This window comes from Microcebus murinus, chromosome 1, assembly GCF_040939455.1.
Source record: "Microcebus murinus isolate Inina chromosome 1, M.murinus_Inina_mat1.0, whole genome shotgun sequence".
Lineage (NCBI taxonomy): Eukaryota > Metazoa > Chordata > Mammalia > Primates > Cheirogaleidae > Microcebus > Microcebus murinus.
Window position 1 is genome coordinate 125,521,484 of NC_134104.1, and position 22,662 is coordinate 125,544,145.

The window sequence follows — 22,662 nt, forward strand, 5'->3', positions numbered from 1 at the left end:
CAAGTGACACCCAGGACATGTAAATATTTCACAAGCCTCAAAGATTTTCTAGGGTAAAAAACAAACTCTCAAAGCAAAAGCTGTACCAGAAATGGCTGCTTCGGGGACCTCCCCCATCCTGGTCAATGAGGACTCTATCCAGAGGAAATGGCAATGCTGGCGCCACCAGCAATGGCAGAAACAGCTTGAAAACAGCTTTAAAAATAGAAAAGAAGTTTTTCTTGCATCTGCTTGTCAGTAAACGCAGCGTGTAGGCAGGCCTTGGCATGACTGGAAGGAGCGCAGTGCTCCGGGTGGAGGGCGGATGGGGCCTGGAAAATGTTAGGACAGAGGGGCAGCGATGGAAGGTATGAGTAATAGAATTCTTTCTGTACAGTGCATCTCATCCAGGGATTCCAGGGACCTTAATAAATCGAGGTGGCTGTGGGCAAGAATTGGGCCATTCGCCCAGCTGTGCAGGTTGGAAAGATGCCAGTACGGCTCGATCTGCAGCCCCACCCAGGGTCTCCCTTTTGCAGGGAGGGATGGCAGCCATCAAGATAAGTTGCAAGGCCGGGCGCGGTGGCTCATGCCTGTAATCCTAGCTCTCTGGGGGGCCGAGGTGGGTGGATCACTCAAGGTCAGGAGTTCGAAACCAGCCTGAGCAAGAGCAAGACCCGTCTCTACTATAAATAGAAAGAAATTAATTGGCCAACTAATATATATATATAGAAAAAATGAGCTTGGCATGGTGGCACATGCCTGTAGTCCCAGCTACTTGGGAGGCTGAGGCAGAAGTTTGCTTGAGCCCAGGAGTTTGAGGTTGCTGTGAGCTAGGCTGATGCCATGGCACTCACTCTAGCCTAGGCAACAAAGCAAGACTTTGTCTTGACAACAACAACAAAAGAGTTGCCAGAACTACTGTGGAGGTTGGGCCACTTCAGTCATGCGTTGGTTTCATAACTCAGCAGGTACAGTATAGGGGCTTCCCTCAATAGTAGTTCCAGATACAAAGCCATCAGATCCGGTGTGCTGGAGACAGTTTTAGGCCACCGATTTCTTTATAATTCACGTCCAACATTTCAAAGCCATTCGAAAAAGGATTTTGACTTCACGCCTAGTAACTGTTTCAGATCATTTTTTAAGTGCAGAACAGATAATTAGTTTTCAGTGATTTACCATTACATGTTAAGGCCATTTAGTTTTTACTCCTTTTTAAATTCGTTTTTTTTTAAATGGTATATATAGACTTTAAAAATACAACATTTTATAAAGCAAAAAATGAAAGTCTCTCCTCATTCCTCCGCAGTGTGGTCTTCCAGACCAGTTTCTGGCTTTTAGGCAGGATTGTCAGTGCTGGGATGCCCGAGTCAGGCTGACGGGGTTTATGTTCATAGCTTCGCCATTTACCCTTCCTGGGTAGCCTTTCCTGGGCCCCAGTCTTCTCTCTTGTGGAGTGTTGAAGAAGCCTTGTGGGAAAGAAGCAAAGCCAGCGCCAGCCCCTCTGACTCACTGCTCCTTCTAAAAAGCCTGGGATGAGTCAAGTCTTCGGGGAATAAGCAGGAACGGCTCAGGATTCCTGAGGAAGCCTTGGGATCCTCGTGCCCCGGGATGTCCCCTGGAATGGGAGCGGGACCTCCCGTGCCAGAAGATGGGGCTTGCCTGCCCTCCCAGCGTCTCCGCCAGACGGAGTGAGCCGGCAGGCCGGGTGTGGCTGCAGATGTTCTGTCCCCACCCACCCTGCTGCCCTTCCCCAAACCCCAGGATGACAGAAATTATCTTGAAGACGCATATTGCTGCGTTATGCCAAGATGATTCAAATCTGCCCGGGAGGCCAGTCCTAAATACAGACATGGTGGAACTACTTCACCCAGTACACATCTATGAAGCACCTGCTGGGTGCACATTCTGCCCTTCTGAGCAAAGCACCACAAACTTCCCCTACGTTACTTCATATTAACAATTTCGAAGGCATTGTTCATGAAGTAGAAATCAGGGGAAAAGCAAATAATGGTGGTAGAACAAAGTGATTGTTACAGTTAAAAGAAGTATCAGCCAGATGGCAGAACAAAGTGGAGCACAGGGGAAAACGAATAAAATAAATCATTTTCAGGGAAAAAAAACGTACCTATGACTAATAGTTGAGACATGCTTTTGTCAACTGTGTGAAATTTAGGAAGCAAGTGGCAATCTCGACTATAGCATAAAGGCAGGAAATCGAATGTATTTTTGGCCCAGTCGGACTTGGGGGAAGTAGCTTGGTTTATGTGGTTTCTCATGTAGGTGCAGCTGCGCTCGTCTGTGGTTTCTCACAGGGGAAGTGAGAGAGAGCACAGGGAGCTGTGTTCACACTGGACCTAGACAGCCCCGTTCTTAGAGAAGCCCAAGCCACAGCTGCTCACAGACGGTCCAGTCCCAGGGCCCAGCACACCTGCTCCTGGGGGGTGGCCTGTCCTCAGCCCCTGCCAGGGGAAACTCACCTGGGCCTCCCCTTCCCCACAGGTGGCCTTGCTCAGTCCCTGTGGCCCCTCCCCCCGGCACAGCACATTGCACAGGAGGAGGCAAGACCAGCCAATCGGAGGGCTGCCGGTACCTAGGCAGAGACGTTCTGCCTGGAGAAGGGCACTGGTGAGTCAGCCATGCTGATCCTCAAGGGAATTCAGAACTGGTGAAATGCAAATTGCCACCAGATGAACAAATGATTTCGTAACAAAGTGGGTTTGCATATGGCAAAATACGAACAAGGCAAAAACAGTATGAAATGCCGTGTTGGGCACGAAGGCCTGGGTGAAGGCCTAAAGCAGGTGCCGAAGCGACCTGAAGTTCTCTGAGCAGGACAGCTGTTCTTCGCCAGAGAAAGGGCCTGGTCTCTGGCTTCAGTCTGCTTTCCCTGCCAAGCCTCCCTTCTTGTGTTAGCTGTCTGCTCCCACATCATAAAGTACCCCAGACTTAGCACAGATGTTATTAACACACACAGTTTCTGTGGGTCAAGAATGCAGGAGTGGTTTAGCTGGGTCGTGTTTGCTCAGGGTTTCTCATGCTGTTAAGATGTCAGCCAGGGCTGGAGTCACTGGATTTGGAGAATATTATTGGTTGAACTGTGTCTCCTCCCTAACCCCAAAAAAGAAATGTTGAAGTCCTAATATCCAGTACCTCAGAATGTGACCTCATTTGGAAATAGTGTCCTTGCAGATGTGATTAAGATGTAAGCTGAGGACCCACTAGAGCAGGCTGGTGGGCCCTTAATCCACTATGATGTGTCCTTATAAGAAGCAGAGGGACAAATTACGCGGGGAGAGATGGCCTGTGATGACAGAGGCAGCGATTGCATTAGGACAAGGAACGCCAAGGACGGCTTGCCAACAAACACCGGATGCTAGAAGAGGCAAGGAAAGATCTTCCCCTACAGGTTTCAGAAGCAGCGTGGCCCTGCCAACAACTTGATTTTGGATTTCTAGCCTCTGCAACTGTGAGACTATAAATTTCTGTAGTTTAAAGCCACCCAGTCTGTGGGACTTTGTTATGGCACACCTAGGAAACAAATTCTGAATGCAAATGGCCTGTGACATGCCTGGCAAGTTGGTGCTGGCCTTGGTTCCTTGCCACATGGCCCTTTCCCTGGGGATAGCAGGGTGTCCTCATGACATGGCACCTGGCTTCCCCTGGAGCAAGTGAGCCAAGAGAGAGCTGGTCTCAGAAGACACACTGCAGCATCTTGGTAGTGTCCTATTGGGTTACTCAGGTCAGCCCTGCTCCCCATGGGAAGGGACACAGGGCGTAGATGCCAGGATGTAGGGATCACTGAGGACCATCTTGAAAACTGGCTCCCACTCTCTTCAATCTGAGAAACGGGAGCCATCCTGCAGGCTGAAGTTCACACCCTGCTCAGCTCCCCCTCTGCCTGACCTCTGAGCCCACATGAGGTCCTTCACCGTGAACCCGGGTCTCTGATCCAGCCATGGCCAACCCCCCCAGATCCCCCAGCGTGCTGAGCACAGTCTGGCCCCTGCATTGCTGTCTTTGCTTGAAATGGCCTTTTCTGATGAGAATAGTTATCCATCCTTCAGGGTTGCTCCCTCATCACAGCTTGGGAATCTTCCCCATCGAACCGGCTTTCCCCACTCCCAATTCCCACAGCCCTTCCTCACTAGGCTATAATATTTATCTGAGTCCCTGCTGCCAGAATGCAGGCCACCGTGTAGTGAGTGACAGCTCTGTGCTGGGTGCACATGGATGGTACCCCTTAACCTCAATGAGCCCTGAAGGTTTGCTATGGCTATCTTGTAGATGGGGGAAACTGACACTGAGATCTTAGTGAGTTGCCCTCATGCAAATGTGTGCTGATGCTGGGACTTGCGTCGTCTGCACAGTGACTCTGCAGGGACTCACCCTCTGAGAGCAGAGCCAATGTCCTATTCATCTTTGTGTCTGCAGCCCCCGGTGTGGGGCTCCCTTGGCTTACATTAATAAGGTCTGTGCTCTCTACTCGGTGACTGCTGAATGAATGAATGAATGATTGGGTTGTCACAAAGAGTGTTTATAACATTTAGACAGGTTGAGGAAAAAAACAATAAAACTTCCTTTCCCCTTGGAAAAAGTTCCTATTTTAGTGTTCTAGTATTGAAGTAAAACAAAAATCTAAATAACAGCTAAACAATTAAAAATGAAATTAGGCCAGGTGCAGTGGCTCATGCTTATAATCCCAGCACTTTGGGAGGCTGAGGCAGGAGGGTCACTTGAGGCCAGGAGTTTGAAACCCTGTCTGTACAAAAAATAATAAAGGTTAGCTGTGCATGGTGGCACATGCCTATAGTCTCAGGAGGCTGAGACAGGAGGCTCACTTGAGCCCAGGAGTTTGAGGCTGCAGTGAGCTAGGCTGACGCCACGGCACTCCAGCCTGGGAGACAGAGCGAGACTCTGTCTCAAAACAAAAACAAAAACAACCTAGAACCTAGAAGGGGAGGGAAGGAGCATGAAGTCAGGGCAGGGGAGCAGCGGTGGGTTACGTGGGCTCCGCAAGCCGTGGGAGGAATCTGAGTTGCAGGGCAGCGGTTGGAGGGCAGTAAGAGGGAATACCATGCTCATTTAAAACGATTCCACCGGCTGCTGACAGAGGCTTTCAGAAGCCCCACGTCCTTTGAAGTCAGTCACACCTGATGGCCAGCCATGCAGTCTCACCAAGGGGATGGAATAAGGAGCAATATAAGCAATTTTTTTGTTTTTTGAGACAGTCTCACTTTGTTGCCTAGGTTAGAGTGAGTGCCATGGTGTCAGCCTAGCTCACAGCAGCCTCAAACTCCTGGGCTCAAGCAATCCTCCTGCCTCAGCCTCCCGAGTAGCTGGGACTACAGGCATGCACCACCATGCCCGGCTAATTTTTTGTTTATATATTTTTAGTTGGTCAATTAATTTCTATTTTTAGTAGAGATGGCGTCTCACTCAGGCTGCTTTCGAACTCCTGACCTCAAGCGATCCGCCCGCCTCGGCCTCCCAAAGTGCTAGGATTACAGGCGTGAGCCACCGCACCTGGCCTAATATAAGCAATTTTTAAAATTTATAATAAATAGTTTAAGGAGAAAAAAGAGCTGTGGTTCTTTCTAAATATCCATTCTCAGCTTCACATTTTTTAATACAATCCTGCATCAGTTTTTAAAAGACTATTAGACACATCAAAACCAATGGGGACAACGCCTACATTCATGGACAACAGAAAGGCACTTGTTTTTAGTAAAAATACACATCTTCAAAGAATGGTTGCAATCCAAGTTCTTCAGCAACCATTAAAAGCACAAAGAAGGATGTGTCCCCCGAATCGTAGTAAGCGTCTCATCTGAACTGCAGTGTAATTGGGGGTGAACCATGCTGGGGATTTGACGTTTGTAAGGAACACCATCATCAGGTAGGAATATAAAGACCTTACACATGCTTATAAGAAAAGCCACTATTTTGGCATTATGAATCTCAAAAAGGTGAAGAATTTAATTGGTCTGTAACTAATACAGCACAACGTGGCCCCTGAAAAAATTCTGTTTCAGACCTTTCCTAGGGGCAATGTATGCCGAATATGTAAAAATGGACGTGTCGCAAAACAGGTTTGTTCCTACAAAGTAACATAACAAAAAAGTAAAACAAGAAGTTGAAACACATACACAGAGTTTTTTTTTTTTCATAATCTTTGTTTCATTGGCAATCAAAATGTTAATGTCATATTAACACACACAGCTTTTAAGAGTGCTGGCTTGGGAGTCCAGAGACCAGGTCTGGCTTCCTCCTGACTTGCTGTGTGGCCTTGGCACATACATGCTTTCCCCTCTCTAGGCCTAGGGTGGTGTATCTGTGAAAAAGGGGGCTCAACTAGCTGACTTCAGCTCAAACCCACGGGGAAACTCTCATTCTTTTCTAATAGTAAATGATGCTCTTTCTAATAGTAAATAAGGAAGGAGACAGTGTCCACATATGGTAGAGGAGCTATTAGGGAACACTTAGTAAAACAAACAAAGACTCAATTTGTCATATGAATCATCCCACCCCCGGGCTGGAGGCTACCCACTCCCTCCCAACTCATTCATTTGTTTAATATGTTTAGATGTTCATAATCAGTGTTGTGATTATCTATTGCTAAGGGAAGGAACTACTCAAACTTAATGGCTTGAAACAACCATTTTATTTTGCTCATGAATTTGGTTGGGGAAGGGCTCAGTTCGGCAGCCCGCCTCTTTCCAGCGGGAGTGGCTGGGGCTGGAGACTCACTTCCAAGATAGTTTCTGCACTCGTGTTCCCGGCACCTTGAACAGCTGGAAGGCTCTTCCAGGCCTCTCCATGTGGTCTTCCAGCACGCTGCTCTCAGGATAGTGAGACTTCTAACAGCACACTTCAGGGTTCCCAGACAAGAGACAGGAAGGGGAAGCTGCCAATTTTTTTTTTTTTTTTTCAAATTGCTAACTTTGTAGTTTTAATTTGTATGCCAGCATCTTGAAATTAACAGCTAGTACTTATTCATCAGCAATCTCCTGTTGACATGAAGCAAGTTGTTTGAATGCAGTAGAGCATGAGTCAAAGCATTTAATGTAGACGAAAATGAGTGATGCCCAAGCATTCTGGATTCTTTGCATCAAGGAATGGACATGTACAGGCAGGCACAGTGGCACTTCTGCTGCAGTCTATCGGTAAACTTGCTACGGAGCCCTCCTAGATTCAAGGGGAGGGAAAGACTCCACTTGTCGGCGGGAGGAGTGTAAAAGAATTTGTAACTATTTAAAACCTACCTCAAAGTAGGCTGCTATACTGATACCACTTTTTATGTATCGAGGGGGTTACTATTGCCAGGCATAGTAACTCATTTAATCTTTTCAAGAACTTTGTAAGACAGATATCTTTGTCATCCCCATTTTACAGATGAAGAAATAGAAACAGAGAGGCTATACAATTGGTCCAGGGCCACCCCAGTGTATGTGAACTAAGCTTTAAATGTAGGCAATTTGTGCATGAAAAATTAATGAATTAACTAGGCTATTTATTATCATAACTTCATATACTACAGCGATGGTAAGGCATGTTATAAGCACTATGCAAGGAAGTAGCCTTTCCATATTCCAGGTAAACAACACCCTTTTTAGGTGGGGCTGGTCCCGGCTGCCTTTTTGCTGTGGGTCCAGATTTTGCCCGTAGCTGAGAGAGGGACGGGCGGGTCAAGGGCACCTTCCATAGGAATCTTTGTCAGTCTCTCTAGGCATTAATCTTGCAAACAACATCAAAGTCACCAGGCAGCATTTAAAAAAAGTTAGTATCAGAAACCCAGGATATGATGGGTATGACAAAGAAAGCAGTTGAAGGGAGTAATTCAGAGACAGAGAATACAAGTTACACTGGTGCTCCTCTGGACATGTGACAGATGGCACAGCTCACAAAGCCCTCTTCTGCACCGGACATGTGTTTTAGCCCTCATATCGCTATCCTGGACAGCTATTACCTGGGTAACAAGAGGAGGGTCACCTTCCAGCACCTGTTAATCAAGTGATGCCAGGCTACCCCATGGAAACAATGGAGGGTTTTGGGCGCCATAGCAATCGGCACCAAGGCAATCTTGCCAGGCACTCGGGCAAATTTTTTGTACATGTAGCCCATTTTTATCTTGCTTGTGCTCCAGCAAGCACCACATTTTTACCAGATCTTCAGATTGAGTCAACCCCCTTTAATCCAAGGTCCCCTAATACCACACAGAGGAAGGCTGCCCTGCCCAACAATAGATCTGCTTGATGTTTCCAGGAACTGAGCTCAGTCCTCCTGGTCAAGGTACACCTTAAATACCATCTCACCTCTTTAGCTTTCCCTGACCCTTTTGGGAAAATCAACTGCCCTAATCTGTATTCAATGCATTCCTCCTCTAGGATACTTCCTTGAGCACTTACTGTGTGTCACTCCCTTCCTGCTGAATACTTCTGGGCATCAACTCACCTAATGCACACGAGGACCATGGAGTGCTCCCATCCATATTTCACAGTTGATGAGAACTCAGAGAGGTTATGCAGTCTGCTAAAAATCACTCAGGTTAGCCTGTCTGCCTCCCAAGTTCATGAATTTGGCCACACCCTGCCACCTCCCACTGATCACAAACTATACGTATTTGTCTTCAAGTCCAGTTTTTCATCAGGTGATCAACTCTACCAGCGCCAAGGACTGGTGCTGAGCAAGCTTGAGGGCCTCTCCAGGGCTGTGTGAGCCCAAGAATCCTGACTCAGAGGGAGGTTGAGGTGTCTCACACACCTCCTACTCCAGGAAGCATAACTGATCTAGGGTGCCTGCTGCAGTTTGAAATCCATCGCTGGGCTATTAGTTTTCAAATCTGTTACAGAACTTAGAGGTACAGCTGAGGGACACAACTAGTGCAAGTTAGAACACCAGAGTTTGCTCTTATTACTGAGGTTCAGCAGTTTTTCTTGAATAAATGTTCCAGAGGTTGCTGACAGCCTTTAATTTTCAGACTTCTGCGACAGCTGATTCTGACAGATTTTGCCAGTTTTATCACTGCTTTTATGAAGAAGCAATTTTCAGAGGTCCTTACTCTGACATTATCATTGACATTTGTGTCTGTGACACAAAAGCTTTTTGACCATTTACTGTGTCTTAGGTCCTATTTCTCCAAGTCACTGAACTGTAGGTGCAGGCAACTGACACCCCTACACTCTCATTGGCTGCTCAGCCACAAGGAGAGACAAAACTCTCCTCCAGAAGCCCCTTTTTCTTGAATTTTCTTCATGTTCTCTTGGATTTTTGCATTTCTTACTGTTCTGAGGTTTAAACACCAGAACTTCCAGTAACTCTTCTCTCACGCATGCTGGGTACTGCCACCTTTGTGGCAGAAATGAGGGCTCAAACAAGGTTATGCAAGCAGCAGCAGGTGAAGTGAAAGATTATCAATATGAAATATATGCACTTTGTTCCTACTAGATCTGAGCCAGTATTACTCACAGTACCTGCTGTTAACTTTGGGTGCCAGAAATGAACCACCTTTGCCTGTTTTTTCCTGGGTATTTCTTTAGCATAAATTCCATGTCTAAGAGTTTTGCGCTAGCCTACGCAACCAAGTATTGTGCCATTTTTATTGCTAGCTGGAGATGAAGCATCTTAGATATCATGGAGCTAACAGGCTTTCAAAAAGGTTTCACCTTTGATAAACCCAGCCTGCCTCTGTATTTTGATGCTTGGGTAAAATTATGGCATGCTTTTGGGTTAACCTCCCTCAACAGAATCCTCAGATTTGCCTGTGATTACCTCACCATCTCTATCTATTCTTTCCTTGTTTTATTACTTTGTTAAACATTCTTCCATTTATTCAGCAGAACCTTTGCACCTCACAAGAGAAATGTTCCTGTAATCTTAGTGCATATAAGGGCAAAAAATCTTGATATCAAGGACCTCCTCCCAAATACCAGAACTCAGATAGCTAGACAGTCACTCTTACAAATCTTTCTCTGCAAAGTAATCGTCAGATATTTTTCTTGACTGTCTGCCTGACTAAAACCTAAGTTTTTTTTTTTAGGAGTATGGTATTTTTTTTAAAATTTCAAAATATTAAGTGGGTACAAATGTTTTTGTTACATTATAAAGCTTTATAATGCTTCAGTCAGGGCTGTGAGTGTGCCCATCACCTGAATATTGTTCACTGTACCTGGTAGGTAGGTACAACCTAAGTTTCTTCAGGGCAGGGACTTTATACAGCTCACTGTTGTGTCCCTACCATATTTAAAACAGTGCGCATGCCACAGAGCATGTACTTCCAGAAATGTTTGACAAATGGCTAAATCAGTTTTAAAGATGAAAATTTAATTGTTCTTAAAGTTTACAGAAGTGTGAAGAGGCGGGAGTATCTTAAAATTAAATTACTGTTATTTCAAATTAAGGAAATACTACTTAAGCCTACACTTCAAATTTAATTAAGACAATAGACAAGAATCATAAGGGCAAGAGGAGGGAGACGACCAAAAGAAAGTGAGATGTAACACAAAAAGAGGAATGAAGCAGAGATGGAGACTTATGTAAGTGCTAGAGAGGGAGAGATGGAGAACTGATCTAGAGTGGAGAGCTTTACATAATCAGTTTTTTTAACTCTGCCTTGAAAAGTATCACTAGCTAAGCCTTCCTTTCTATCTTCTTTTAGATCATGATCTGCTTTGGAAGGGATGGGCACAGGAAGACATGAGAGAGGAGACCGGTGCTACATTCTTCTGGAGGCTGAGGTAGGCAAGAGGTTGGTTCTCTACCTTTGGGAAAGAGCAGATTCAACAACTAACCGTTCATCAGCCCTGCAGTGCCAAGGAAGAACTTTACAACTCAAAGTACATTTTCGCTATCCAGTTTCATAGCTGGACCACCCACAGCAGAAGGGTACCACAAAAAGAGAAAGAACAGTCATAAAGGAGAGACTACCAAACATGCCCAAGGAAAAAATGGAAAACAGTGACAAATTGGTTGGCTCATCATTTCACAGCAGGTGAACTGATGAAATGGAACCAAAACTATTCCAACCCAATTGGCAAAGAATACTGCCCCGTCCCACTGATGTAGGGCTTGCTATGGTCAGTGAAGTGTTAGCACATGTGATGTACACAGACACAAATCATGTTTGTGTGGTCGGGCTTGCCTTCTTGTGCTTTTCCCATCATGGTGAAAATTTCTGTACAACTTCTGCATTCTATACAGGCAAAAGCCCAACTGACAGCAGAAAGCCAAGCTCGGCTAGAGCCCCAGCTTGAAGCAGAGTCACCCACACAACCCTGTGTCAGCCAACCTGCAAAGGCGTGAGTGAGAATGATTATTTTAAGCAACTGAGATTTGGGGTGGTTAGGCAGCAACGACAACTGAAACATAAGTAGATGTCATTCTTTCAGGATACATGTCATCGTAAGGGCAAACTATGTTACCTCCTCCTTGTCGCTGTACTGCTCAGAGCCTAGCATAGCTCCTGGCACACAGCAGGTGTTCAATCAACATCTGTTGCAGTCAGATTTATGTTTCTTCTAAAAATAGTGACCTAGGAGAATAAAACTACAGGGAGCTTACTTAATTTAGTAATCAGTATGTGTCCCAACTTCAAAATCACCAATTTCAACAAGGACCAGAAAGCATATTAGCAGTCATTAAGGGATTAAGACTACAAACAAAACTGCCTGGATTTGAACCTAGGCTTCACGAATTACCAGCCAGGTGACCTTGGGCAAAAGTTACTTCCTCTCTCTTCCCTCATGTGTTAAATGGTACTATAAATAGTTCCTTGCATCTTGCCTGTTACCTGATAAATGCTGTGTAGACATTTTCTATTATTATTAGCTGCATAAAGACGATTTTGAGGTTATTAAAGCCCTCAACTTGTTCCTCTAATCACCTCTGTGTTCTCGCTTCTGTTATCTAATCTCTGTACCTGTTTATAATTAGCTGTTTTGTATGTTTTCATAAACTTCCTATGCTCAGGAATGCTAAAGTGCTGACATCTACTCCATCCCACAGCATCCTTCCACCAGCCACTTTAAGAACTGCTGGTTTTGTTCTTTTCACATAGGATATTATTTGCCCCCTTTACCTGCTCAAATTGTTATTTGGTCCTCAATGTCCAGCCTTAGAGCCACCTCTTCCAGGAAGCCTGTTCTGATCTTTCTTCCCAGTGTGTTCTTCTTTAGCAATTCACCTCTACCTCAATTACACTTTATTACTTTCTATTTATACCTTTCCATGATGAAATTATAAGCTCCTACAAAACAAGGCCACAGTTTCTAGGCTTTCTGCCCATTCTCATCCCCAAGTATACAGTAAGTAAGCAATAAATACCTGTTGAATAAATATATTTGAAAATCCCACAGATAGGTTCATTTAAAACAGCTTTACTAAAAAAAACCAAAAAAAACCCCAGCTTTACTGAAAGGTCATTAGGTTTTTAAAAGAAAGGTAAAAATATGCCATCACTGAACACTAATTAGACAGTTTAAGGGAAAATAAGTCTGCACGTAAAAAAGACAGACACTTGATATATTGCATTAAAAAACTTTATTTCTTTAAAAGGTCCAATATAAGCCAAATTAAACCCCAAATTTACAGCTATACTTGGAGATCTCCTGAACTAAATGGCACTGTTTGAGTTGAGTGTCTTGTTAAACGGGGTCATTTGCTATCACCACCATTTACACCCTAAAGTAGTTCTAGAGCAGAAGCTGGCATTATTATAATACACATCAGATATTTCAGATGTTACCTTTCATGCAGAAGTTAAAGAAAGCAAACAGGCTTTTCTACTCCGTGTGAGGGTAAAAAAAACACTATAGAACAGGGCCCGAATGCTTTTGACATACAAAGGTGTAACTATAAAGGAACTTACTGCGGTGCTGTGTTCATTCAAGTAGTCCACATACTTATTCCAACAATACTGGTATTGTTCAAATACCATTTGGGACAGCACTTCAAGATTTCAACTCATTGGGTGCAGTGGTTGATCAAGGTGGGGGATAGACTCACAGATGTGATTACAAAGCAATGAAATCAGTTTTCCCAGTGGGCTGGCAACTGCAAGAACCACCTCACAAATGTTTTTGATAACAGCATCAGTTACATATAAGAGATGCAGGATCGAAGTTCTGGTATGTGTAAGGATAAATTAAAAACAGCTCATTACTTTATAGCTACACCTTGGATTTCATTAAATGTGGTAACTCTAATAGTGTGCCAAATGAGTCCTTCTGGAAATCACTTCAGCAGGGGAGTCAAACGGCCTGTAAAAGAGAAGACATGGCAGAGCGTGCGAGATTCATCCTTCCAACATTCTCAGGGTTCTCTCGGAGGACAGACCCGGACCCAAGGACAGAGGTTACCCGGAGGGAGGCTTCAACTCCATCTAAGGAAGACCTTTCTAACAGTTAGAGCTGCTCAACTGAATGGACTGCTTGGTGAGGTAGAGTCACTGGAAGTGTTCAAGGTGGAAAGATCACCCTTGTAGAAGGAACTCCTGCATTTGTTAAGAGGTTAGAGAGTGGATGAACCTCAGGTCTCTTTCAATTCTGAGATTCTAGAAAATTCCCCCAGGGAATTCAGAAGAGAATTCCTAAAAGGAAAGAGAAAGCACACATATGTATACTTTTAGAATCCGCTTGAATTTTTTTTTTAAAAGGTACAATAGAAAAGTAGTCCACTGTCTTTAAAATGCATATTCACCTTCCTACCACTAATAATTAGGAAGGGTTCATTCTGACTTCTTTATATTACAAATAAAAGATGGCAGATTACATTTCTAATTTCTGTAAATATTTTAGAAAAATGCTTAAAATCTAGTAGTCAATGCCCTAGAAACTTTATAGATTTTTAGATAATATGCACAGATACAAATACTTATTCATTAAATACAGCTCACATCTGTGTTTTATTATACTCTAAAATATACAGGAATTTTGATGTACTGAAAGAGTGCAAGTAAATACAGTATTCAAGCAGTCACTATTTCTATGTACATGCTCATTAATTCTTCAAAAAACCCACAAAATTATCAAATAGATCAAAATACTGTTCTGTGTTTTCACACTTTATATTCAGAAAAACCAGCTGATAATTTACAATGTCATAAAGTTTCCAGTTTCACAATACAAAAAGGATAAAATGAAAATGGGTATCATTTTGCTGTAATTTATGGAACTTTACCTAGACCTGCAAGATCCCTACATATGTGAAATCATTTTTACTGGGAAGTGACAGTTACAGTAAAAGCAGAACCACATAGATTGTTATTTAAAAGCTTAAATGTCATCCTTTTCTATCTCTTTTTTATTTGAAAGGTAGTCTTCAATTTGGCAGGCAATTGTTTCTCTCTCCAAATAATAACAGGTTCCAAACATACTACTTTTAAATATGACTAGGCTTCAGTATTTTAAATCTTGCCCAATATAGAAATGCCTTCCAAGAGACTTAAAGATGTTTAACTTATGAATAACAAGAGGTATTTTTTCCTTTTGAGTCATCACTTTTTCAAAACCCAAAGAACAAAAATAAACAACAACAAAAATCCCCCAACCCATTTTGGGGAGCACAAAAGTAATGTAAAGTGACTAACGTGTGCCATCAAAAGCAGTAAGACTGAAAACTCCATTACAACTTAGCTGCAACTGGGTGAAATAATCTACTTTCTGATTTCATGAATTTTTTTCCTAGGAAATTCTTTACATTTTTAAACAAAAATGGTTCAATTTAAAACCCGAAGCATTCACAACTGGGCAACAGCTCGACCCTAATCTGACTCAATGTCTCTGTCACAAGTATTTTCACTCATACTGCACCCAGTCAGCTGGTTTTTAATTCTAATATTATAAAAATTTGAAATTTTTATGTAAAAGAAAAAAATGTAAAAATACATCTGCTTTTTTTCATGGAATTGAAAGGCTTTCAGATGTTTTCTTAAAAAAAAAAAAAATCAACATTTAAAACCAATCTCAGCTTCATTTCCAGAACTATTAAAGTTTGGTTTAGGTAATGTTTCATTTCACCTACTTCGGTTTCCACAAAGTGGCATTCTATTAAAAAACCTTTAAGTTATTTGGTCCTTTGGCAATTTGCTGTGCACATAATGACTACTGTACCAAACTTTTATTGCCTTTAAGTTTAGTTGTAATTTTATTGATAAAATTTAAAATCTAGTGTCCTTATTTCTTCTTTTACAATAGTGTTGCTTGTATAAGCAGGTTAGGGTGCACAGTGTCCCAAATTATTCATGACGCTGCAAAATCAAATAAACAATTCCACAAAGCAATTTGACAACAATCTGTTTTTCTCTGATCAAGTCTATTTCAAGATTCTAAAAGTTCCTTTTGTAAAACTTGCCTTTAAAACTCTTCTTCCTAATGTCATCACATTTCTTATATCGGCTCACTGTGCGATCTTTCCTCTTAGGTTGAATTTTTATGTGAATATGAAAGTGCCTTTTTCCTGAAAAAGCACAGTTTGCAGTTTTAGTGTCCAAACTCCCTTAGACCCCCGGCTCAGCCTCTCAGTAGGTCTCAGAATCGGAGTCGTTGAGCTCATCCACATCAGTGTATAAGTACTCCTGTTCCCCACCAATGTTGTTGAAACTGCAATAGGAGCTAGGTTCATTCCTCATGATGGGCAAGGCTTCAAAGCTGACTGTTTTTGAGGTGTTGGTATAACGGTTAATGGCATTGAATGTCAGGGATGATAAAGGGCTACTTGATGAAACAGGCATCATGGTGGCCAAAATGAGAGCCAAGCAATCAGCCACATCCTTATTGGGAGCACAGGCCAAAGCTGGGGTATAGCCTAGAATTAAAGATAAAATTTAAAAATTAAACATCCTGAGACTTATTTCACTAAGTAAAAGGAAATAAACTTAAGGAATTCACCTTTAGACATATTTTAAATTTCTCAGCTTATAATAAATTATTTTAACCAGTATGATTCATAACTTTCCAATAAGTAGGAAAAGAAAATAGCTATAGAAATCTAGGAGACCTTATAGACTAGATAACAGAAGAGGAAACTGAGAAGGATGATTTCCCCAAGATCTCACAACTTATCAATATCCATCTGAATTCATAGCAGATATTGGGCTAGAATAAGAAAAAATACATAGTTTGATAAATCTTATTTCACAATGGTGAGTAGAGACTTACTGTTAATTCAGTTATGTAAGTAAGCCTTTACATACTGAGAAGTCTAAACATGTACATATTGAAGAATGAGGAATTGGGCAGGTGCTCAAAAGATATGTGTTCAAGAAATGACACTTGGTTGTCAATTTAACTTTTCTCTCAGGGGGTCAGTCCGTTGAAGAAAAACAGCAGATCAACTAAACAGTTGAACTCTAAAAACACTACTAAATCAAAACAAATAGGAATTGTAAATGTTCCCTTTTGTAGCAGAAGATGACTGACTGACCTCAGGCATAAGGCCCTACAAAGTATCAACACAGCAAGTTGGGGAGGTAACATTCGGTACCTCTGCTGGTCAAGATCTAGTCTTGAGGCTGAATACAAAGTGTGATGCGAAGTTTTAATTATACCATATGGAGCTTTATAATAGTTCACACTTATTATTTTAAGCCACGTGAAGCCAATAGGTATTTAGCAGCAAATGACTTGGTTTTGCTCTATAGCTTCATTTGCTGTTGTACATCTAGACACTGTTTTCCCTATTACTACATTTACCCCAGTTTTAGCCTTCACACACATATGCATATATTTATTAAAATATCACATTTGTTTTTTATGGTGGGGTGGCTCATGACTGTAATCATAGCACTTTAGGAAGCTGGGGCGGGAGGATTGCTTGAGGCCCAGAATTCAAGATTAGCCTGAGCAACACAGCAAGACCCTATCTCTCTCAAAACTTAAAAAAAAAAAGCTAAGTGCGGTGGTGCATGCCTGTAGTCCTAGCTACTGAGGAGGCTGAGGCAGGAACGTCACTTATAAGCCCAGGAGTTTGAGGTTGCTGTGAACTATGATGACACGACTGTACTCTACTCCAGGCAGCAGAGTAATACCCCATCTCAAAAAAGCAAAGCAAAGCAAAACAAAACAAAGCTAAACTAAACTAAAATCACATTTGTTTTTGAGCCATCCTGAGCAAGAGTGAGACGCTGTCTCTACTAAAAATAGAAAAAAATTAGCCAGGCATTGTGGCGTGTGCCTGTAGTCCCAGCTACTCAGGAGGCTGAGGCACGAGGATCACCTGAGTCTAGGAGTTTGAGGTTACTGAGAGCTAGGCTGACTCCACGGCACTCTACTCAGGGCAACAGAGTGAGACTCTGTCTCAAAAAACAAACAAACAACATCTGTGTTTTAACTAGCTGAATGACTTTTAACAAACATTCAAATAACCACCATTCAAATCAAGAAAGAATATTACCAGCATATCAGAAGCCCCGCATATCCCCTAGCCAGTCACTATACCTTTCCTCGTCCACAATGGTAACTGCATTCCTGATTTATGCGGTAATCATTTCCTTGCTTTCCTTTCTACTTGTAGTCATAAACACTATAGTTTAGTTTTGATTTTTTTGGTACCTAATATAAAAGAAATCATGTAGTATGTACTATTTTATATTTGGTTTCTTTTGCTTAACATTATGTGTGTGAGATTTATCAGTGTTGTACTTAACTGTAGTTGGTTCATTTTCATTGTTACATAGTATTTCAATGTGTGATTATACCATGGTTAGTTATATATTTTAACTATTGGGCAGATGCTGTTTCTAGTTCTCTTATATATTTTCATCTATGCTATATTAGTCTTAATAAAGAAAAAATAATTTTTTTCCTCTTCATAAATTTCCCTTTTTGTCAAGGGTCAAAGGGAACTGATATTCCTCCAAGCTTGACAGAGTGGCTAAAGGATATGCCTATTTTTGTAAACCATATATGCTCAAAGTAACCAGGAGAGTGCCTCACTGCTCAGTTCTTTCAAGGATTCTTCTGAAGGTCTGAGGGTATCTGCTGCTGCTGCTGGCAGGAAGAACAACCCATCAGACATGCCATGATGCCTTGGATGACAGTAGAGTTGGGCATAAAAGCATGTTTCAGGAGTGTTTTCCAGTCAAAATATGACTAAAACAAGGCTCCTGTCCCTCTGCATGGGGTTTTATCCTTTAAAATGTCACCCTCTCTGCTTAGAAAGTTCCTTCCATACTTTCTACTTGTCATGTGGATTTGACTTAGAAGTCACTTTTGGGGATGGCTTTCTCTGATCTTGCAAAAAGGGGTTTGAAGACCCTTTTATGTATGCTCATAGCATTCTAGGTTTACTCCAGTTAAACTATTTTAGGTGCATCATAATAGCCTGCTCACATTCATCTCCACTCAAGGGAGCAGACTGTCTTACTCTATATTATATACTTAGAACTTAGCACAGTGCTTGGTATAATTACTCATGCAACAAATGTTCACTGAGCCTCCACTATGTCAGGGCCTCTTCTAAACACTCAGAATACACTGGTGAATGCAAATGACAAAGATTTGCTGCTCTTGTGGTGCTTGTATTAGAGAAACACACAATCAACATAATAAAAAAGTAAATTATATACAGTATGTTACTAATAGAAGCTCAATGAAAAAAATAAAGAGGAAAGAGTAGAGCAGGTTAACAAGGACTGAGAATGCTGTGGTAGGGGTACATAGCAAGTTGCAGTACAAATAAAGTAGGCCAGAATAGGCTTCATTGAAAAGATGAAATTTGAGCTAAGATTTGAAACAGGTGAAAGATTTAGTCAAAGAATGCTTGGAGTTTTCCAGGCAGAGGAAACAGCCAGAACAAAGATCATAATGCAAGGAAACCCTGCTATGGAGGAGCTGGCATGGCAAAATGAACTGAGAAAAGGGAGAAGAACAGAAAATGAGATAAGAAATGTAATAGGGTAGGGGACAGATCCTGTAGGGCCTTACAGATCATAGGAGTGAACCAAGATTCAGGAGTAACATGTTCTCATGTATTTTAAAAGTATCCGGATCAGGGTAGTAGGAGAAAAGAAAAAAGAGGGCCGATTTGGGATATACTTTAGAGATGGAATCAACAGTTATGTGCTGATGGACTGTACACTGGGTATGAGAGAGAGAAATCAAGATTGACTCTAAGGTTTTTGCCCTGAGCACCTATAAAGATGAGAGATGTCTTCAGCTGAGCTCAGGACAGCTATTCGAAGAGCAGGTTTGGCGAGGGTAGCAGAAAAAAGAATAATTAGCAGTTTGGTTCTGGACATGTTAGGTTTAAGATTGTGAGAGGTCTGGGCTGGAGATATAAATTGGGGAATTCTCAGCATATAGGTAGTATTTAAAACCAAGGGACTAGATGAGATTATTTAGGGAGTAAATGTAGAGCTAGGTAAAAGCAAAAAGAACCAAGGATTTAGTCCTAGAGCCCTCTAATATTAAAAAATTGGGGAGAAGAGGGAGAAATTTTATAAAAGAAATTGAGAAGAAATAACTAGTAATATATAAGGAAAGCCAAGAACGTGTGAGGTCCTAAAAGCCAAGTAAAGACAGTTTAGCAAAGGAAAAAGAGTAATCAGTTGTGCCAAAAACTGTAAGTAAAATGAGCACTAACAAAGAACTCTTAGTTCAGTGGAGGTTGCTGGTACTCTTGATGAGAACAGTTTTGCAGTGTGTGTGTGTGTGGGGGGGGGGGGTGGAGGGGAGACAAAGGCCTGACTGTAGAGGATTTAAGAGAGAATCAAAGAATGAGAGGGGAGAAAAATTGGGGACAGCAAGAGAGCCAATTCTTGAGTAGTTTTGCTGCAAAAGGGAACAAAGAAATGAGGCAGTAGCTGGTAGGAGTTGTGGGATTAATACAAAATTCTTTAAGATGAGAAAATCAATATTTATATACTGATGAGAATAATCTAGGAAGAGACCAAAACATTGTTATTGTGGGGCACAAAAGGGAAGAATGTGTAACGTGAAATTCTCAGAGGGAAAAGGGGACAGGAAAAGGGGACCTAGTACACAGGACCTAGTGTATGAATGGAAGTACTGGCTCTATGTAAGAATATGGCACTATGTAGGACCTTGGTAAATATTGTTGAAAGAACAAAATCTTTGGCTACTAAGGTAAATGAAGGTGGTAAATATAAATAGTAAACACTGGCTTTGGTTTAATAGATGATATACGAATTCAGAATTTCATCTGTTAGATAAACTTTTCCTGTTTCTTTTGCCCTTATTCCTTTGCCACAAAGTACTATTCAATATTAACTTCAGCTCTCCTCTTTGACCAAAAAGAAATATTCAAATTTATTTTACTTTATTTTATTTTTTTGAGACAGAGTCTTACTCTGTTGCCTGGGCTAGAGTGCCATGGCGTCAGCCTAGCTCACAGCAACCTCAAACTCCTGGGCTCAAGCGATCCTCCTGCCTCAGCCTCCCGAGTAGCTAGGACTACAGGCATGTGCCATCATGCCCCGGCTAATTTTTTTCTATATATTTTTAGTTTGCCAATTAATTTCTTTCTATTTTTAGTAGAGACGGGGTCTTGGCTCTTGCTCAGGCTGGTTTGGAACTCCTGAGCTCAAACAATCCTCCTGCCTTGGCCTGCCAGAGTGCTAGGATTATAGGCATGAGCCACTGTGCCTGGCCTATTTTACTTTAAATATGGATCATCAAAAGGTAAGGGCTTCTAGTAAGATACAGGTGAAGGGAAGAGAATATAGAAGAACCAACTTACCATTTTCATCTACTGCAAGCACACTTGCTCCTTTCCCCAGAAGTTCTTGAACCACCATTGTTAGCCCATTTCGGGCAGCAACATGCAGAGGTCTGGGGGGAAAAATTATACATGTACGTGCGTTTAAGTACGTATGTACACACACGCACGCACACACACACACACACACACACACACACACACGCACCTGGCTGTCAGAGGGCATTTCGGTAGAGTTGTAAAGACCCAGAGGTACAAACCTGAGGCACCTAGTCCCACCAGCAAAGATGGGGGTGGGGACAGCAGAACCTCTGTGCAGTGTATTGCCACACCTTATCAATGTGTGTAAGCTTTGGCACAGGACCCACCAGCAAGTTTCCACCTTCACCAAACCCTTTTGTTACTTTCCTTCTAAGATTTGATACTTAAAAAGATTTTACCAATGAAGCTGCATTCTTATGTTAAGAAATGAAGTTAGCAAACATATGTAACAGAGTATATAATAAAAACCGTAAATTGCAATAGCATATATTCTAATGCATTGAAAAAAGTTTACAAGCCCCATGACTAATTTTTAGACCTTCAAGGGATTTAACTGACCCCAGATTGGAAACAATATTTGAATATTTTTCTCTTTACCAAGTCTCAAAGTGGAACGGCAAATGAAAATTAGGAGAGAACAATGGGAGACACTGATCTAAGATCTCTGTCAGTCAAAGTGGAGGTTGGCTGCTCACATTATTAAGAACGATTCTTTCTGAAACCTCTTTAGCTTACAGACACATAATTTCTTACCTCATTTATTGCTAGTGTCAAATAACATATTACTATAGCTGATTTCCATAAAATATACAGAATACTACTACTTTCCTTCAGAAAATTATATGGTCTATGGCCATACCACCCTGAATGCACCCGATCTCGTCTGATCTCAGAAGCTAAGCAGGGTTGGGCCTGGTCAGTACTTGGATGGGAGAAAATTATATGGGTAAATGGACTAAGAAAAAATTACATTATTGTCAATGTTGTAATAAAGTTTCAGTTCAAAAGCTTTTAAAATATTAGTCATATGCCTTTATAATTGTGATGATTTTAAAAACAATTTTTGTCAGTTGTAAACCCATTCTTTACTTTTTAACTGCTTCTATGACTGAGACCTATTCCAATAGTCACATGTTAAAAAAATATCCATTTATCCTTTTTATAAAAAATTATAGGCCACAAAGTTTCATTAGACATCAAAAGTACTCACGTTTGCAAGGCTGCATTGGTTGCGTTGATGAGGTTTCTATCTGTTATCTTTTCCAGTATTAACAAGGCACTAGTTTCATGACCCTAAAATTATGGCAAATAACTCTTAGAAACTTTAAACCATTAAAGATAAATCCACAAACTCAATAATCCCAGTCTATACAATATGTACAACACCATATATATGCCATGAATCTTCCTGGCTAATACTTTAAAATATCTGTCCAAACGTGTTGGGAGAGGAGGTGGGGCAAAGGACAAGAATTATAAGATTAAAGAAAAATGACAATTGTGTTTAGGCCTGTGTTCCAAAACTTATTTGGCTTACTGGAGACTTTTATACACCATGGTGCCAAATAAGTCAGTATTTTTGTTTAAGAAACCTGATGCCAATAATCATTAGAGGTTTGGTCCCCTAGGTCTGTTGATTTTAGTGAAATGAAAAAACTTCTAATGCCACTGTTAATATTAACAATGAAAACATGTCTTTAAAATGTGTACATACCTTGCTGCAAGCCAAATGGAGGGCGGTATTTTTACTATTATCTTGTAAAGTCAGATCTGCACTAGCACTGCTAACCAGCATCTCTGGGAGGAAAAAGTGCATCAATTCTTATGTTTATGAACATGTTTCTTAGATTACCAATAACTCACTGTAGAGAAATGAAAATATAAAGCAAAAATATCCCTCTCGCAAAAATTTAAGTGCAAGAAAAATATTGTTATCTATAATGTATACATACTCTAGTGTCTATAATT

The 22,662-nt window shown here is 41.5% G+C and overlaps 1 protein-coding gene across 6 annotated transcripts in view; it reads right to left on the reverse strand.

The window, feature by feature from the left end:
- Positions 1-12,497: 12,497 nt before the first annotated feature.
- ANKRD28 (ankyrin repeat domain 28) overlaps positions 12,498-22,662 on the reverse strand; it is a 180,690-nt gene continuing 170,525 nt past the window's right edge. For 5 of the 6 annotated variants that reach the window (XM_020288906.2, XM_020288917.2, XM_020289005.2 and 2 more), the window contains 4 exons: positions 22,409-22,491; positions 21,905-21,987; positions 20,674-20,765; positions 12,498-15,780 (listed from right to left, as the gene is read on the reverse strand). In XM_020288906.2, coding sequence (XP_020144495.1) covers positions 15,494-15,780; positions 20,674-20,765; positions 21,905-21,987; positions 22,409-22,491 — 545 coding nt within the window. In that variant the 3' untranslated portion in view covers positions 12,498-15,493. The remainder of the gene's footprint in view (positions 15,781-20,673; positions 20,766-21,904; positions 21,988-22,408; positions 22,492-22,662) is intronic. The other variant, XR_012920527.1, reaches the window with a different exon arrangement.